The sequence below is a fragment of the Equus przewalskii genome, chromosome 6, assembly GCF_037783145.1.
Source record: "Equus przewalskii isolate Varuska chromosome 6, EquPr2, whole genome shotgun sequence".
NCBI classification, from domain to species: Eukaryota; Metazoa; Chordata; class Mammalia; order Perissodactyla; family Equidae; genus Equus; species Equus przewalskii.
The window spans coordinates 49927538-49939958 of record NC_091836.1 but is presented as its reverse complement, the minus strand read 5'-3'; the positions used below and the strand labels follow the sequence as shown (position 1 = coordinate 49939958).

The following is a 12421-nucleotide window of genomic DNA, read 5'->3' as shown; positions in this document are numbered from 1 at the left end:
TCTGGTTTTTGCTCCCATGTCACCTTCTCAGTCTTTCCCAGAATATTCTATTTAAACATTCATTAACTCTCACATTGCTTATCCTCTGCCCTGCTTTCTTTGTCCCCTTAGACTGCTCAGGAGCTAACACTCCATCTATTTTATTTTTGTTTCTTGACTGTCGCCCCCACGAAGACCATCTCTGCACGAGGGCAGAGACTTTTGGCCGTCGTGTCCATGGCTGGGTCCCCAGCACCTGGAACGGCGCCTGGCACAGAGTGTGCGCTCCATAAACACGGTCGAGAGAGAGAGGCAGAGACAGAGAGACAGAGACAGAGAGAACGACGCCGTTATAACTCAGAGGGAGGCCTGGCCGCACGGGGGAGCTCGCGGCCCGCGCACTTCGGACCCAGACTAAAGGACCCGGGGAAAAATCCACCAGAAAATGACCTCCCCGCGCAGGGTTTTCCCAGACCCTCCGAGGCGCAGGGACATTCCCCGTCCCCACCCTGCGCCTTCGCCCAGGCGGCTCTGGGCAGGAATGGGCACCCTGCACCCTTCCAGGAGAAAGATCCCCGTGGAAATTCCTTCAGGACCGTGCGGGAGGGGAAGGGACGCTGTTCTGGATGACGAGTGACTCGCAGCCCCTCCCGCGGAGGAAGGGCTCCAGGGTTCCCCGGGGCCCCCTCCCTTCCCCTTCTGCCGCGCGACCTCCCTGGCCCCTCCGCGGTCTCCATGGCGCCGCAGCGCGCGTCCCACAACAGGAAGCCTTTAGGCGGCACGACTTGGCGCTCGGGGACCCCGGGTGCTCAGCCTCGACGCGGTGGATGCTGAGTCCTGGGGTCACCTGCGCGTGCCGTGCCTGGGCGGGGGGGGGGGGGGGGGCGGGGCAGGGAGCGGCCTGCGGACGCCACGCACGGATCCCAGCGCATCCCGCCCCCACGCCCCACGCCCTGCTGGAACTGCCCGGAGCAAACACTGCGCCTATTTGGTGCTCGCGCCTTGGGTTCGAATTTCCAACAGGAATTTGAGCGCCCCCTCTCCCCGCCCCACTTCAGGCCCTAGGAGCTGCCTCAGGTTCCCTGCAGGAGGCAAGGGTTCAAGCGCCCCCTCTTTTCTCCCCTGTCGAGGTCGGCTGCCTCAGTTTCCCCGTGGAGCGTGGGGGCGGCCGCGGAGGCGCTGGAGGTGTCAGGACCACGTGGCTTCCTTCCCTTTTCTGGAAGCTGTCCTTTTCTGGCAAGACACCCTCTCGGCCGGGGCGAAAGGGGAAGCGAGGCAGCGGGGGTGGGAGCACCCGTCGGTGAGGGGGACGCAGATCCTCGGATGTGGTGACGCCGCGCGTCCTGGAGCTGCCTGGGCTCGCTGGGGCCGCTTCTCGGGAAATCTCGGTGTCAGCCCGGCGGGGGCGTGCCCTCAGGGGGAGGGGCACCCTTGATGGAGGGCGCCCTAGATCCCCCACCAAGCCAGGGTCGTCCCCTCGGTTAGAGAGGCCTGCGTGCACTGGGGAGTCACACTTGACTTCGAATGGCCTGGCCGCGGGGAGCCTCAGTTTACCCCTCTGCCGAATGGACACAGTAGCAGCCCCCGCGGTCCCGGGAAGCTGGTGGCAGTCAATCAAGCGCTCAGCGCAAGGCGATCGCAGAATCAAGGGCAGCCCGGCCCGGGGAAGGGACCCCGCGGCGCGCCACCGCCTCGGCTCTCATTTCTTCAACTCGGAAATTCCGGGCTCGAGCGGCCAGCGAGGGGGGACCGGCCTACTCGGGTCGGGCACCCTCTCAATCCGGAAATGCCGGAGCCCTCCTTCTGGAGGGGAAAGCGCGAGGTTTCCGGGAAGGAAGCGCCGCCCCTCGGCCCCCCGTGGCCGCGACTATAAAAGGGCGCGCGTTCCTGGGCGGCCCAGGAGCGGCCACACAGCTGCGCTGCCCTGTGCGCCCCGCGCCCGCTATGGCCCCCGGTGCCGCCCGCTGCGTCCTGCCCGCGCTCCTCGCCCTGCTCGGGGCTCTGCTCCCAGGTGAGTCGGGATCAGCAGCTCGGAGTGCGCCCTGGGCGCGGCCGTCTGGGGATAAAGCCATGCGTACTTAGGGAGATGTTTATGGGAAGTTGGGGCTAGTGGCAGCGATTGACAGTCAACAGCCGTGGATTCGAATCCAGCCCTGCGTCACCTCCATGTGTGGCCTCCTGCGCCTCTTGGAGGAGCCTGGATTTCTCAGCTGTAAGATGGGGAACCAAACAGGGGCCACCTGGCAGTATTCGTGTGCTGGCCCAGCTGGGCGCCTGGTCCCAGGTGGTCCGGAGACGTGGCCCCGCGCTCAGCCCAGTAGGCTGGGGACCCCTCCCCCAGCACATGTACATTCTGTTCCTCATCCCTACCCCAGGGGAAGTCCAAGGCTGCTTCTGCTTGGGGGAATTCCGGGGCTGACTTGCCCAGGGAGCAGACGCTGAGATGCGGGATCGGCCCGCAGCCCCCCACCAGCTCCCCCCTGGAGGGAGGGGAGAAGGGGGCCAGAGGGTGGCCCATGGTGGGCAGTGTTGGGAAGCCCGAGAGTGGAAGATGGACACCGCGGTCACCAGCTCCACAAACCCCTCTTATCCGGCCTCCAATCTGGGTTCCACGACTTTCTAGCGGGGTGACCTCGCCTCTGCACGCTTCGTCATCTCCCTCTGTGAAATGGGACCGATCCCAGGATCAGCCCTGGAGAATTCCCGGAGCTGCTACGTTCACACGCTCCCACCCGAGAGAGAACAGACCCTCAGCCCAAGGCAGGAATCCTTGGAAGGGGCAGACGGGTGGGCTCAGACACATTTTGTCAGCTTTGGGGGCGCCAGGCTCTGAGGCAGCCACCGGTTTCCACCTTCCTACCTGCAGCCCCTCACTCCCTGCCCTGAGCTGGGGGCTGCTTGCATTAGCAGGGGGTGGCGTGATTATATTCACCAATCTTACAGATGGGGAAACTGAGGCCCAGAGAGGGGCGACCACTTGGCCAAGGGAGTGAGGAGCCAGCCTGATTGGAACCCCTCCATCCGTGGAGGGCTGGCCTCTCCCACCTGACTTCATGTCCCTCCGCTAAAATGCTCCGTGGCTCCCCATTGCTCTCAGAATGCAGAACACACCCTGGCATGGCTTCCCCTGCCCGCGTGAGCTTCCTGATCTCATGTCCCCCAACTCTTCCCCCTCGCGCCTGCCGCAGGGCCTTTGCAGTTGCTCCTTCTGCCTGGAAGTCGTTTCTTTTTCTCAGGGTGGCCAGCCCGGCCTTATCATTCCGATTCTGCCCGCACAGTGTCCGGTCACAAAGGCACTGTCTGTTTCGCCACCCTGTTTGGTTTTTATCAAAGCTCTTCCTAACATCAGTTATCCATTAACTCGTTGGCTCATGATTTTTTTTTCTGTCTCCCACACTGCAGGCGGAGAGTTCCCTCTTGTTCGAGGCTGGGACCCCAGCACCCAGCAAAGCATTTTAGATCCAGGGTTTGCAGGAGCCCAAATATCAGTGACGCCCCCAGAAGCCATCATACCGCGAGGAGGCTCGGTGACAGTGAACTGTAGCGCCTCCTGTGCTGAGCTGGGCCTGGAGATCGAACTGAGTAAGAAGGAAGTGGCCCAGGGGGTCAACTGGAAGACCTTCGAACTGAGTGATGTGCGAGAGGACATCTCTCCAATATGCTACGCAAACTGTCCCAACCAGACGGAGTCTTCAGTGTCCATCACCGTGTACGGTGAGTGGCCGAGCTCAGGGACTGGCCTCGGCAGGCTGGGGTGGGGGGGCAGGGCGGGTCTCGCTTCCCCTTCAGGGCAGGTGGGGACACCTTCAGAAAGTCTCTCTGCCATTTGCAGCCCCTCCTTGAACGTCCTTGGGTGCCTGTAGGGTTTCCACAGGGATCCAGTACATTCAAGAAGGCTGGCTCTCTGGGCCTCACCCTTTCAACCCGGACAAGGTCCTAGATTGAACCCTTAGAAAAAAGGCACAAATTAAAAGCTAGCCCTGAGATGGCATTTGTCACATCTTGGCAACAAGCTGAAGAATTGGTCACAGCTGTGCTGGCGGGACTGCAGGAAAGCGGGCAGGCCTGGGACATTGCTGACAGGGTGGGAGCGTCAAGAAGCACCACCCCAGGGGGAGAATTGGGCATCAGTCCTCGAAGTGACACACACACGTGTCTCTTGACGCAGCAATTCTGCTCTGGGGAGTTGGTCTTACGTGTGTCCCCATCCACAAGGACAGAAGTTTGCAAGCCTCTTGAATGTGGGGGGCCGGGGAGCCACGCTGTGGGGCCACTGTGTGATGGAATAGTATGCAGCTGTGTAAAAGAATGTGGCAGCTCCTTGTGTCTCGAGAGAGAAGGAGCCCCAGGGTGCACTGTCAGGTTCAAAAGAGGGAAAGGATGCCCAGAATGAATGGCCATCCTCGGCGTTAGGGGGGCGCTGGGAGAGCCGGGAGGGGGGATGTGTTCATGCAAAAGAGCCTTGACAGCAAATGCAAGAAGTAATAAGAGTATTGTTGGCGGTGAGGAGAGAAGCTGGGGGCTCCGGGAGAGGGCGGAGTGAGTTTTTTTTCCCTGTGCCTCTTTTTTTTTTTTTAAATTTTGGGAGCTGTGAGCCGTGAGAATGAGTTGCCATTACCATAGGCAAGAAATAAATAAGTGAAATGCAAATTAAGACAAACCAAAGCGGAATCAAACAAGGAAGCGGGAAAGAAAGAGAACTGGCCGACTGGCCTTTGGCGGAGACAGCCTTGGATTCTAGTCTCAGCGTGACTGGTACTAATTGAGTGACTGTGGGTGACATGGCTCTCAGTTGACTTTCCCATGAGACCCCCCCGGCTGGGTGGAATGACGTGGTACGGCCTGAAGGACATTCCTCCTGCACGGGACCTGGGCAGAGGACGCTTTGGAGCAAATATCAGGTTTCTTTCTGACTTGGGGGATGTTGGAGCAGATGCTGGCCAGGTGAGGGAAGTCCCCAAACACTCCCGGTGGCCTCCAAAAGCCCCGGGAAAACCTCAAAGGACCTGCCGCCCAGGTCTCCAGGTTTGAGTCTCGGCACTGCCACATTGCTCCCTCTGTGACTTTGGGGGCTGGATTTTGCTGAGTTTCTGCCTCTGAAATGGAGCAGATGGCTGGCACACAGTCGCCAGGGGACTCCCCTAGGACAGACTTTAGCTTGGTTCCCCCCCACCCCCCCACCGCCCAGTGTGAAGTGAGAGGCCATCCCCAGGTGGCTGAGCTTTTTCTGGAAAGGTCAGAGTTGTCATTTCTGCAGGGGGTAACTAATTGGGCCTCGAAGGGTGTGTAGGAGTTGGAAGACAGGCATCTTGGCAGAGAGAACAGCCTGGGCAAAGATTTGGAGCGTGGAGGCATGCAGCAGGACCTTGAATGCTAGACTGAGGAGCGAGGCCTTCTCTGCGGGGTGATAGGGAGCCATGGAGGGTGTGTGAGCAGGTCAGGGATCTTGATAACAGCAGGCTGGGCTTACAGGAAGCCAGAGAGCAGTTGGCCGTGGCCTTGTCCAGGCCACACGTGTTGTGGCCAGTGGTTGTGGCCAGCAGAAAGGTGAGGGGCAGACAAATATTTGCAGAGTGGAGTAACGGGGACTCAGCAAGGCCCTGCAGGTGGTGAGGTCAAGGAGCCGGAGAGGATAAACAGAACACCTCCCCCAGTCTGGCCTCCGGGCGAGGATCTGGGCTCTGAGATGGGGGTCTGGGGGCTGAGGTTGGAGGGGCCTCTGACTTTGCAGGTTGGGGTTGCAGCTGGTGGTTAGAGGTGAGGGCTGAGGGTTTCCGTGGCCTTTTTTTTAAACAGCTGTAAGTGGGCGAAGCATCGTGCTGTATTTCGAGAGTTGTCCAACCACCGCCACACGTCTAATGTTAGAACATTTTCCTCACCTAAAAAGAAACCTCATACCCTTTCCCCAGTGCTCTCTAAACCTCTTAAATGGCCTACGAATCCTTCCACCTCCAATAGCCCCATTTCACAGCTTAGGAAACTGAGGTTCCGTTTCTCCAGCTCCGAGGGCGGGGGCTGTTCCAGAGGTAAAGTCACTCAGCCGTGAAGCTAGGACTCAAACCGAGGTCCCTGACACTTGAACAGTGTTTCTGAGTGACATTTTGGGGCTTCCCCTCCCTGAGGAGCCAGGGTTAAGCCCCAGCTCACTGGGGTCAGCTGTCCTTTTTCTCTGGCTTAGATCCAGGCTTAGAATTCTGTCCCCTGCACAGAAAGACCCAAGCCCGCCTGTCACATGTTCAGGGGTTAGTCAGTTTCGTTTTGAGGTCTGTGAGTTGCTTTTAAATGTAACATTTCAGAGGAATCACACAGCCCATTCGGGAACTTTTTTCTGGTAAAATTGGTGCCTGAAAGGCTCGAATCAGTGTGGGTGGCCCAACTTGACTTTTTCTACAAATAGAGAGCACCCACAGTGTGCCAACAAGAGAACAGGGTAAAGCAGAGATGGGTGCCCTCGGGCGCTGACAGGGGGAACAGAGGAGAAGGTGACCTGGTGTGTCACAGGGTGAGGGGTGGAGAAAAATAAGGCCAAGAGGCGAGAAGAGGGAGGTGGGGTCTTTTTAAAACCATCTCCAGCAGCCGGGCAGCTGACATTTCCTGTGTGTATTTGAGCCGAAACCTGGTGGCGGGGGACTCTGTGGTCCCTTTCCACTTTTCATTCTTAGATGCTGCAGTGAAAAAATTGTTCTGTGCCCTTCGCAACCACTTGGGGCCTTCTTACGGGTTTTCCCTGGAGTTCCTCACATTCCTGCCTGGCTTAGGTGGTTTTGGGTGTGTTTGGGGACAGGTGGGACCGGCGCCCGCCCCAGCGCCCCCTGCTGGCGGTTGGCCCTTTCAGCTCACAGGACACTCCTCCTGGCCCCCAGGGTTCCCCGATCTCGTGGAGCTGGAACCCCTGCCCTCCTGGCAGCCCGTGGGCCAGAACCTCACCCTGCGCTGCCAGGTGGCAGGCGGGGCGCCCCGCGACAACCTCACCGTCGTGCTGCTCCGCGGGGAGGAGGAACTGAGCCGGCAGCCGGCGGTCGGAGAGCCAGCCCTGGTCAACCACACGGTGGAGGCCCGCAGAGAGGACCACGGCGCCAACTTCTCGTGCCGCACGGAGCTGGACCTACGGTCCCGAGGGCTGGGACTGTTCCAGAACAGCTCGGCCCCCAGGCAGCTGCGAACCTATGGTGAGGCATGGGGGAGCCCCAGAGAGGATGGCTCAGGGGGTGCTCCCTCTGGGGGTGCAGGGTCCCTGGGAAGGAGGGCCCCTGGCCGTGGGGGGACTGAGAAGGTGGTGACCTGAATTGCCAAGGCATCTGGGAAGAGCATGTTCTTGGCCACTGGGGTGGCGTGTTCTGAGAAGGGGTGCCCAGGCTGCCGGGTCTTCTAAGGCTGTGACTTTGGATAAGGGGCGCGTGTGCTCTGGGACAGGGGTGACGCAGGCCTCAGAGTCTCCCAGGAAGAGGAGGCTCCAGGTGGGGAATGAAAATGTCCCAGGAAAGGGCTTGTGGATGTGCATCCCCTCTGTGTTCACACTCACCCTCTCTCGCCAGTCCTGCCAGACACAAACCTGAGCCTCTCTGCCCCCCGGGTCGTGGAAGCGGGGACACAGGTGCTCGTGGAATGCGTCCTGGGCGGGCTGTTCCCGGCGTCGGAGGCTCAGGTCCACCTGGCGCTGGAGGACCACAGGCTGAACGCCACAATCACCTACAACGGGGACTCCCTCGTGGCCAGGGCTCCGATGCAGGGGCTCGCGGGGGAGGAGGGCACCCAGCAGCTGGTGTGTGTGGTGGCGCTGGGAGGCAGGGACCTGCGGACGCGGGAGAAAGTGACCATTTACAGTAAGTAGAGACAGGGGTGGGGCTTCTGGGGGGCGTGGCTGAGGCAGGGCGGGGCCAATGCCAGGGGCAGGGCTCACGGTATGCCCCGCCCCCAGGCTTCCCGGCTCCCAACCTGACCCTCAGCCAGCCCGAGGTCTCTGAGGGGACGCTGGTGAGCGTGGAGTGTGAGGCCCATTCTCCAGCCGTGGTGACGCTGCACGGGGCCTCAGCCAGCCGCCCCTCTGAGAGGGACCAAATCCATCTGAACGCCAGCGCGGAGGACAACAAGCGCATCTTCTCCTGCTTGGCTACTCTGAAGGTGGCTGGGCAGATGGTACACAAGAACCAGACCCGGGAGCTCCGAGTCCTCTGTGCGTGGGACCCCTGGACAATGACCCCTAGCCTCCAAGGCCCAACCCCAAAGCCCTCATGTGACTCCCCCTTCCTGGGTTCCTACCCAAGTCCTCCAGTCGTAGATGGGGAGGGGTGTTCTGGTCCCCGATCCCTTCCCTCACCTTGCTGTGTTTCTCCAGATGGCCCCCGGCTAGACAAGAGGGACTGCTCAGGAAACTGGACATGGCCGGAAGGCTCGAAGCAGACGGCGAACTGCCAGGCCTGGGGGAACCCGACCCCCAAGCTGACCTGCAGCCGGAAGGACGGGGCTTTGCTGCCCATCGGGACCCAGATGCTTGTCAAGCGGGAGATTGCCGGCACCTACCTGTGTCGGGCCGAGAGCTCTCACGGGAAGGTCACCCGAGAAGTGGTGGTGAATGTGATATGTAAGTGTGCCTGGGTTCAAGGTCGGGCAGGGCAGGGGCAGTGAGCCCGGCTCGACCCTCCTCACCCCTGTGTCCTCCCCACAGACCACCAGAATAACGTGGTCATCATCATTCTGGTAGCGGCTGTCATCATCTTGGGCACGGTGGGCACAGCTGCCTACATCTATAACCGCCGGCGGAAGATCCAGATATACGAGCTACAGAAGAAGGCCCAGGAGGCAGCCGCTCTGAAGCTGAACGCCCTGGCCTCGCCGCCCTGAGCTGTCCCTGCACGCCTGGGCGGTGGTGCCACACTGAAGAGTGGCGGACATAGGCCATTCAGCTACACGCACCCTCCCAGGATGCCTCAGTCAGGATACAGGCAGCCTTTGCGGTCGTGGTGCCTCACCTAGGACCCCAAGGCCTCACACCTGACATGCAACCACAGGACTGAGCCAAGGAGGCATGACAGTGAGGGATGTCAGTGTCTGACCTGGCCGGAGGGTCAGCGATGGAGATGGGTCCCTCTGACATGGGGACACCCAGCTGGGAACCACTGAAACTGACCACCACTGCGTGTGCTGAGGCACCACCACTGCGTGTGCTGAGGCCACAGTCCTAACAAAGAAGTGGCCCTGCACAGACCCATGCAGCCTCGAAACACAGATCCCCACACATCCTCCGACAGATGCCAGCTGCAGTGCTGCTGTCCACTGACTGTCCCCAACCCTTGACGATGACATATTTATTCATTTGCTCTTTTATCAGCTGTTTACTGATTGCCTTTGATGTGGGCTAGAATGGTAAACAGGAGGAACATAGGTTCCTGCCCTCAGGAAGTTCTCAACTAATCTCATTCAGGGTCACCAGGTACATTTGTACTGGCTGTGCACTGCACAAGAGTACAAGTGCCAGGTAACAAGATCAAGCGGGGCTGGAATTCCCCACTTCATTGGCCAAGCTGCTTTCCTCTGGAAGTGGACTATCAATGGCCACGTGGTTAACTGGTGACATGCCCAGGGACGACCCACTGAGCCCTTACTCCCCCCTCCCTGCACCCGATCTTGGTAGGCCGCTTCTCCACCCATCGACCTCTCTGCTAGTGCTCACAAGGACACTTGGGGGCATGCCCACTCCTTGGCAGCTAGACCATGGAGTGCCATGAAACTATGCCCAACCCGTGTGCCTCTGCCTCGTCCAACCTGTCTCCATCTCATTGGAGCCGTCTGAGAACAGAAGAGTCTGGCAGCTCCCTATTCCTGCAGCCGCGAGGGCCCTCCCCGGAGGCCGTGTGGAGGAGAGGCCTTGGCGCATGGGCTCCGGAAGCTTCTGCCTGTGCTAATAAAGCTTTTCATCCGCCCCAGCCTGGGTGACTTCAGGGGAGCTGTCACGTCCAGCTGGAGCCACAGACCTGTCCTCTCATTTCCGCCCCCAAATAAACGCTGCCAGTTCAAGGCCCATCCCTGAGGCTCGAATCCAAATCTGGGGCTTGTTAGGAACTTTCGAGATTCCAGTGAAAATTAAAGTGACAGTTGGTTTATAATGGGGTCAGGAGTCCCGTTCTTGAGCTGGGGTTGGCGGAGTCGGCGTGGAGGGGGGGCTGGATATCTTGCAGGACTGCTGGGTCTTCAAGGGGCCTCTGGCTCTCTCCGGGCGGGGCCGAGGAGGCGGGGCTGGGGCCTCCTTATCTCCAGAGCCAGCCTTGCTCCCTGGCGCGGGGCCCCTCAGTCCGGGCTCTTTGCCATGGGGCCTCTGTTCCCCATCTCGCTGCTGGTTTTGCTGACCGCCGCCTCTCCGGGAGGCGGGAGCGCGCGGAGGCGCCGGGCGGCGCGGGCGCCAGGCCCCGGGGGCAGCTCTCCCGCGCCCTCGGGGACCTCAGCGCCCTTCTGGGTGCGCATAAGCCCCGCGTTCGTGGCCGTGCCACCCGGGAGCTCAGTGTGGCTCAACTGCAGTAGCAGCTGCCCCCTGCCGGACGGGTCCAGCCTCCGCACGGGGCTGCGGCGCGGCCAGACGCTCGGGGGACCGGGCTGGGTATCCTACCAGCTGCTGGACGTGAGGGCCTGGAGCTCCGACGTGCTCTGCCTCGTCACCTGCGCGGGAGAAACGCGGGGGGCCACGGCCAGGATTAACGCCTACAGTGAGGGCCGGGGGCTTAGCCGGGCTGGGGGGCCGGGAGGGGGGCAGAGGGGGCAGCTGCCAGTCGCGCTAGGGGGCGCCCGCGGACCTTGCTCAGCGGCCCACTCTCGCTCTAGAAGAGCCGCGCAGCGTGATCCTGGAGCCTCCGGTCCTAGTGGGCAGTGAGTACACTCTGCGCTGCCACGTGACGCATGTGTTCCCCGTGGGCTTCCTGGTGGTGACGCTCAGGCGCGGCGGCCAGGTCATCTACTCCGAGAGCCTGGAGCGCTACAAGGGCTTGGATCTGGCCAATGTGACGCTGACCCACGCGTTTCGCGCCAGGCCCCACGACCTCTGGCAGCCCGTGACCTGCCACGCGCGCCTCGATCTCGACGGCCTGGTGGTCCGCAGCAGCTCGGCACCCATCACACTAACGGTCCTCGGTGAGGCACCCTTGTAATCCCGGGGACTTTCGGAGGTGCGGGGACAGGTTATGACTCCAGGAGGGCGAGCGGGCCAAGCGTGAGGTCCAGGCGGGTCGTCACCCCTCCGTGTGCTCCGTTCCTAATTCTCACCTCCTGTCCCCAGCTCTGAGCCCCGCGTCCAAAGCCGTGGCCTCCACGTCCATCGCAGCCCTTGTGGGGATCTTTCTCGTCATGGGGGTCGCCTACCTGCGAAAGTCCCTGGCGATGCAGTCCCGGTCGTAGCGAGGGGTGGTCCACGCCGGCTAAGGAAAAAGGGATCTGAGCGCATTTGGGGACCCCTACTGGATCAATAAAGCCTTCCTCAGCCAGCCTGGGTCCGCGGTCTAAAGGTCCCGCATGAGTGCGTCTCCCCGAGGAAGTGGTCTTTCTTGGCCTGGCCTCAATCTCTTTCTCCAAATTCTCGGTCTCCCTAAGGGGCCCTGAGGGGTCCTCGCTCTGGTCCCCCTGGGGTCCCCGGAGCTCCGATCCCTCTGCATTCCCAGCCGGTGTAGTGTAACCTCTCCTGCGGGCGCTATGGGTGCGGAGCAGTGGGAAAAGCCCGGGCCCTGGAGCGCTTCGGGCTGGGGGAGGGCTGTTTCTCGGGATGGCTTTTCCTGATTGGCTCCGCCGCCAGCAAGCAGCGGCTCTGATTGGATGTTAAGTTTCCTTTCCCATCCCCCCCTCCGCTTTAGACCCCGCACTTTCGTGGAGCACAGGGGTGGGAGAGCACGGATCCCCAAGGGTCACCATCAGCGCTGGGAGTAAGAACACAAATGGGTGGGGCCCCATGGACCCATGTAGTGACTGCGGGGAAGGAGCAATCAGATGGTCCACGTGGGATGTCACAGACTCGCGTCCTAGCAACGTCCTGATAGTCACCGGGCCTGGTGGGCACGTGAAGGGGGGTGTCAAAGCTTGCGGCCTGGCTGCGGGGTCAAAAGTGTCACCGTTGGTCCCTTGGTCTCGCGTGGACATAGAATCCGGGCCCGCACTGGATGCGCGGCAGTGCCCCCGCGGTCCAGGACCCCGCCCGCCGCACAGAAAGGGGATTCGGGACGCTCTCTGGCTGCTCGCGCTCACACACGCCGCGTAGACACGTGCCCGCTGCACGCTGGGTAAATACAGACCCAGAGGCGAGCGGACCCTAATTTAGACGCCCGGGAACGCTGCGCGCACGCACACGTGTCTCCGACTCGCTGGCACCTTCGTCTCCGCCCCCTCTGTCGCGTGCGGGGGCGGAGCCGGAGGGGGACGAGGGGCGTGGCTGTACCCTCAGCTCTCCTGGGTCAAAAGGGGAAGGATG

The 12421-nt window shown here is 61.3% G+C and overlaps 2 protein-coding genes across 4 annotated transcripts; both read left to right on the top strand.

Annotated features, from left to right (window-relative positions):
- The first annotated feature begins 952 nt into the window (after positions 1 to 952).
- ICAM1 (intercellular adhesion molecule 1) lies at positions 953 to 10082 on the top strand. 2 transcript variants are annotated; one of them, XM_008530863.2, is made up of 7 exons: positions 953 to 1990; positions 3382 to 3693; positions 6843 to 7148; positions 7515 to 7802; positions 7898 to 8152; positions 8315 to 8560; positions 8645 to 10082. In XM_008530863.2, the coding sequence occupies exons 1-7, from the start codon at positions 1924 to 1926 to the stop codon at positions 8818 to 8820; spliced, it is 1650 nt and encodes a 549-aa protein (XP_008529085.1). In that variant the 5' UTR covers positions 953 to 1923; the 3' UTR covers positions 8821 to 10082. The 2 variants fall into 2 exon arrangements, with proteins under 2 accessions (XP_008529085.1, XP_070479778.1); XM_070623677.1 differs by having other exon boundaries at positions 1878 to 2739.
- On the top strand, positions 10082 to 11447 carry ICAM4 (intercellular adhesion molecule 4 (Landsteiner-Wiener blood group)). 2 transcript variants are annotated; one of them, XM_070623682.1, is made up of 3 exons: positions 10082 to 10676; positions 10795 to 11097; positions 11243 to 11447. In XM_070623682.1, exons 1-3 carry the CDS (start codon positions 10082 to 10084, stop codon positions 11359 to 11361), a joined length of 1017 nt encoding a protein of 338 aa, XP_070479783.1. In that variant the 3' UTR covers positions 11362 to 11447. The 2 variants fall into 2 exon arrangements, with proteins under 2 accessions (XP_070479783.1, XP_008529084.2); XM_008530862.2 differs by having other exon boundaries at positions 10792 to 11097.
- The last annotated feature ends 974 nt before the right edge of the window (positions 11448 to 12421 follow it).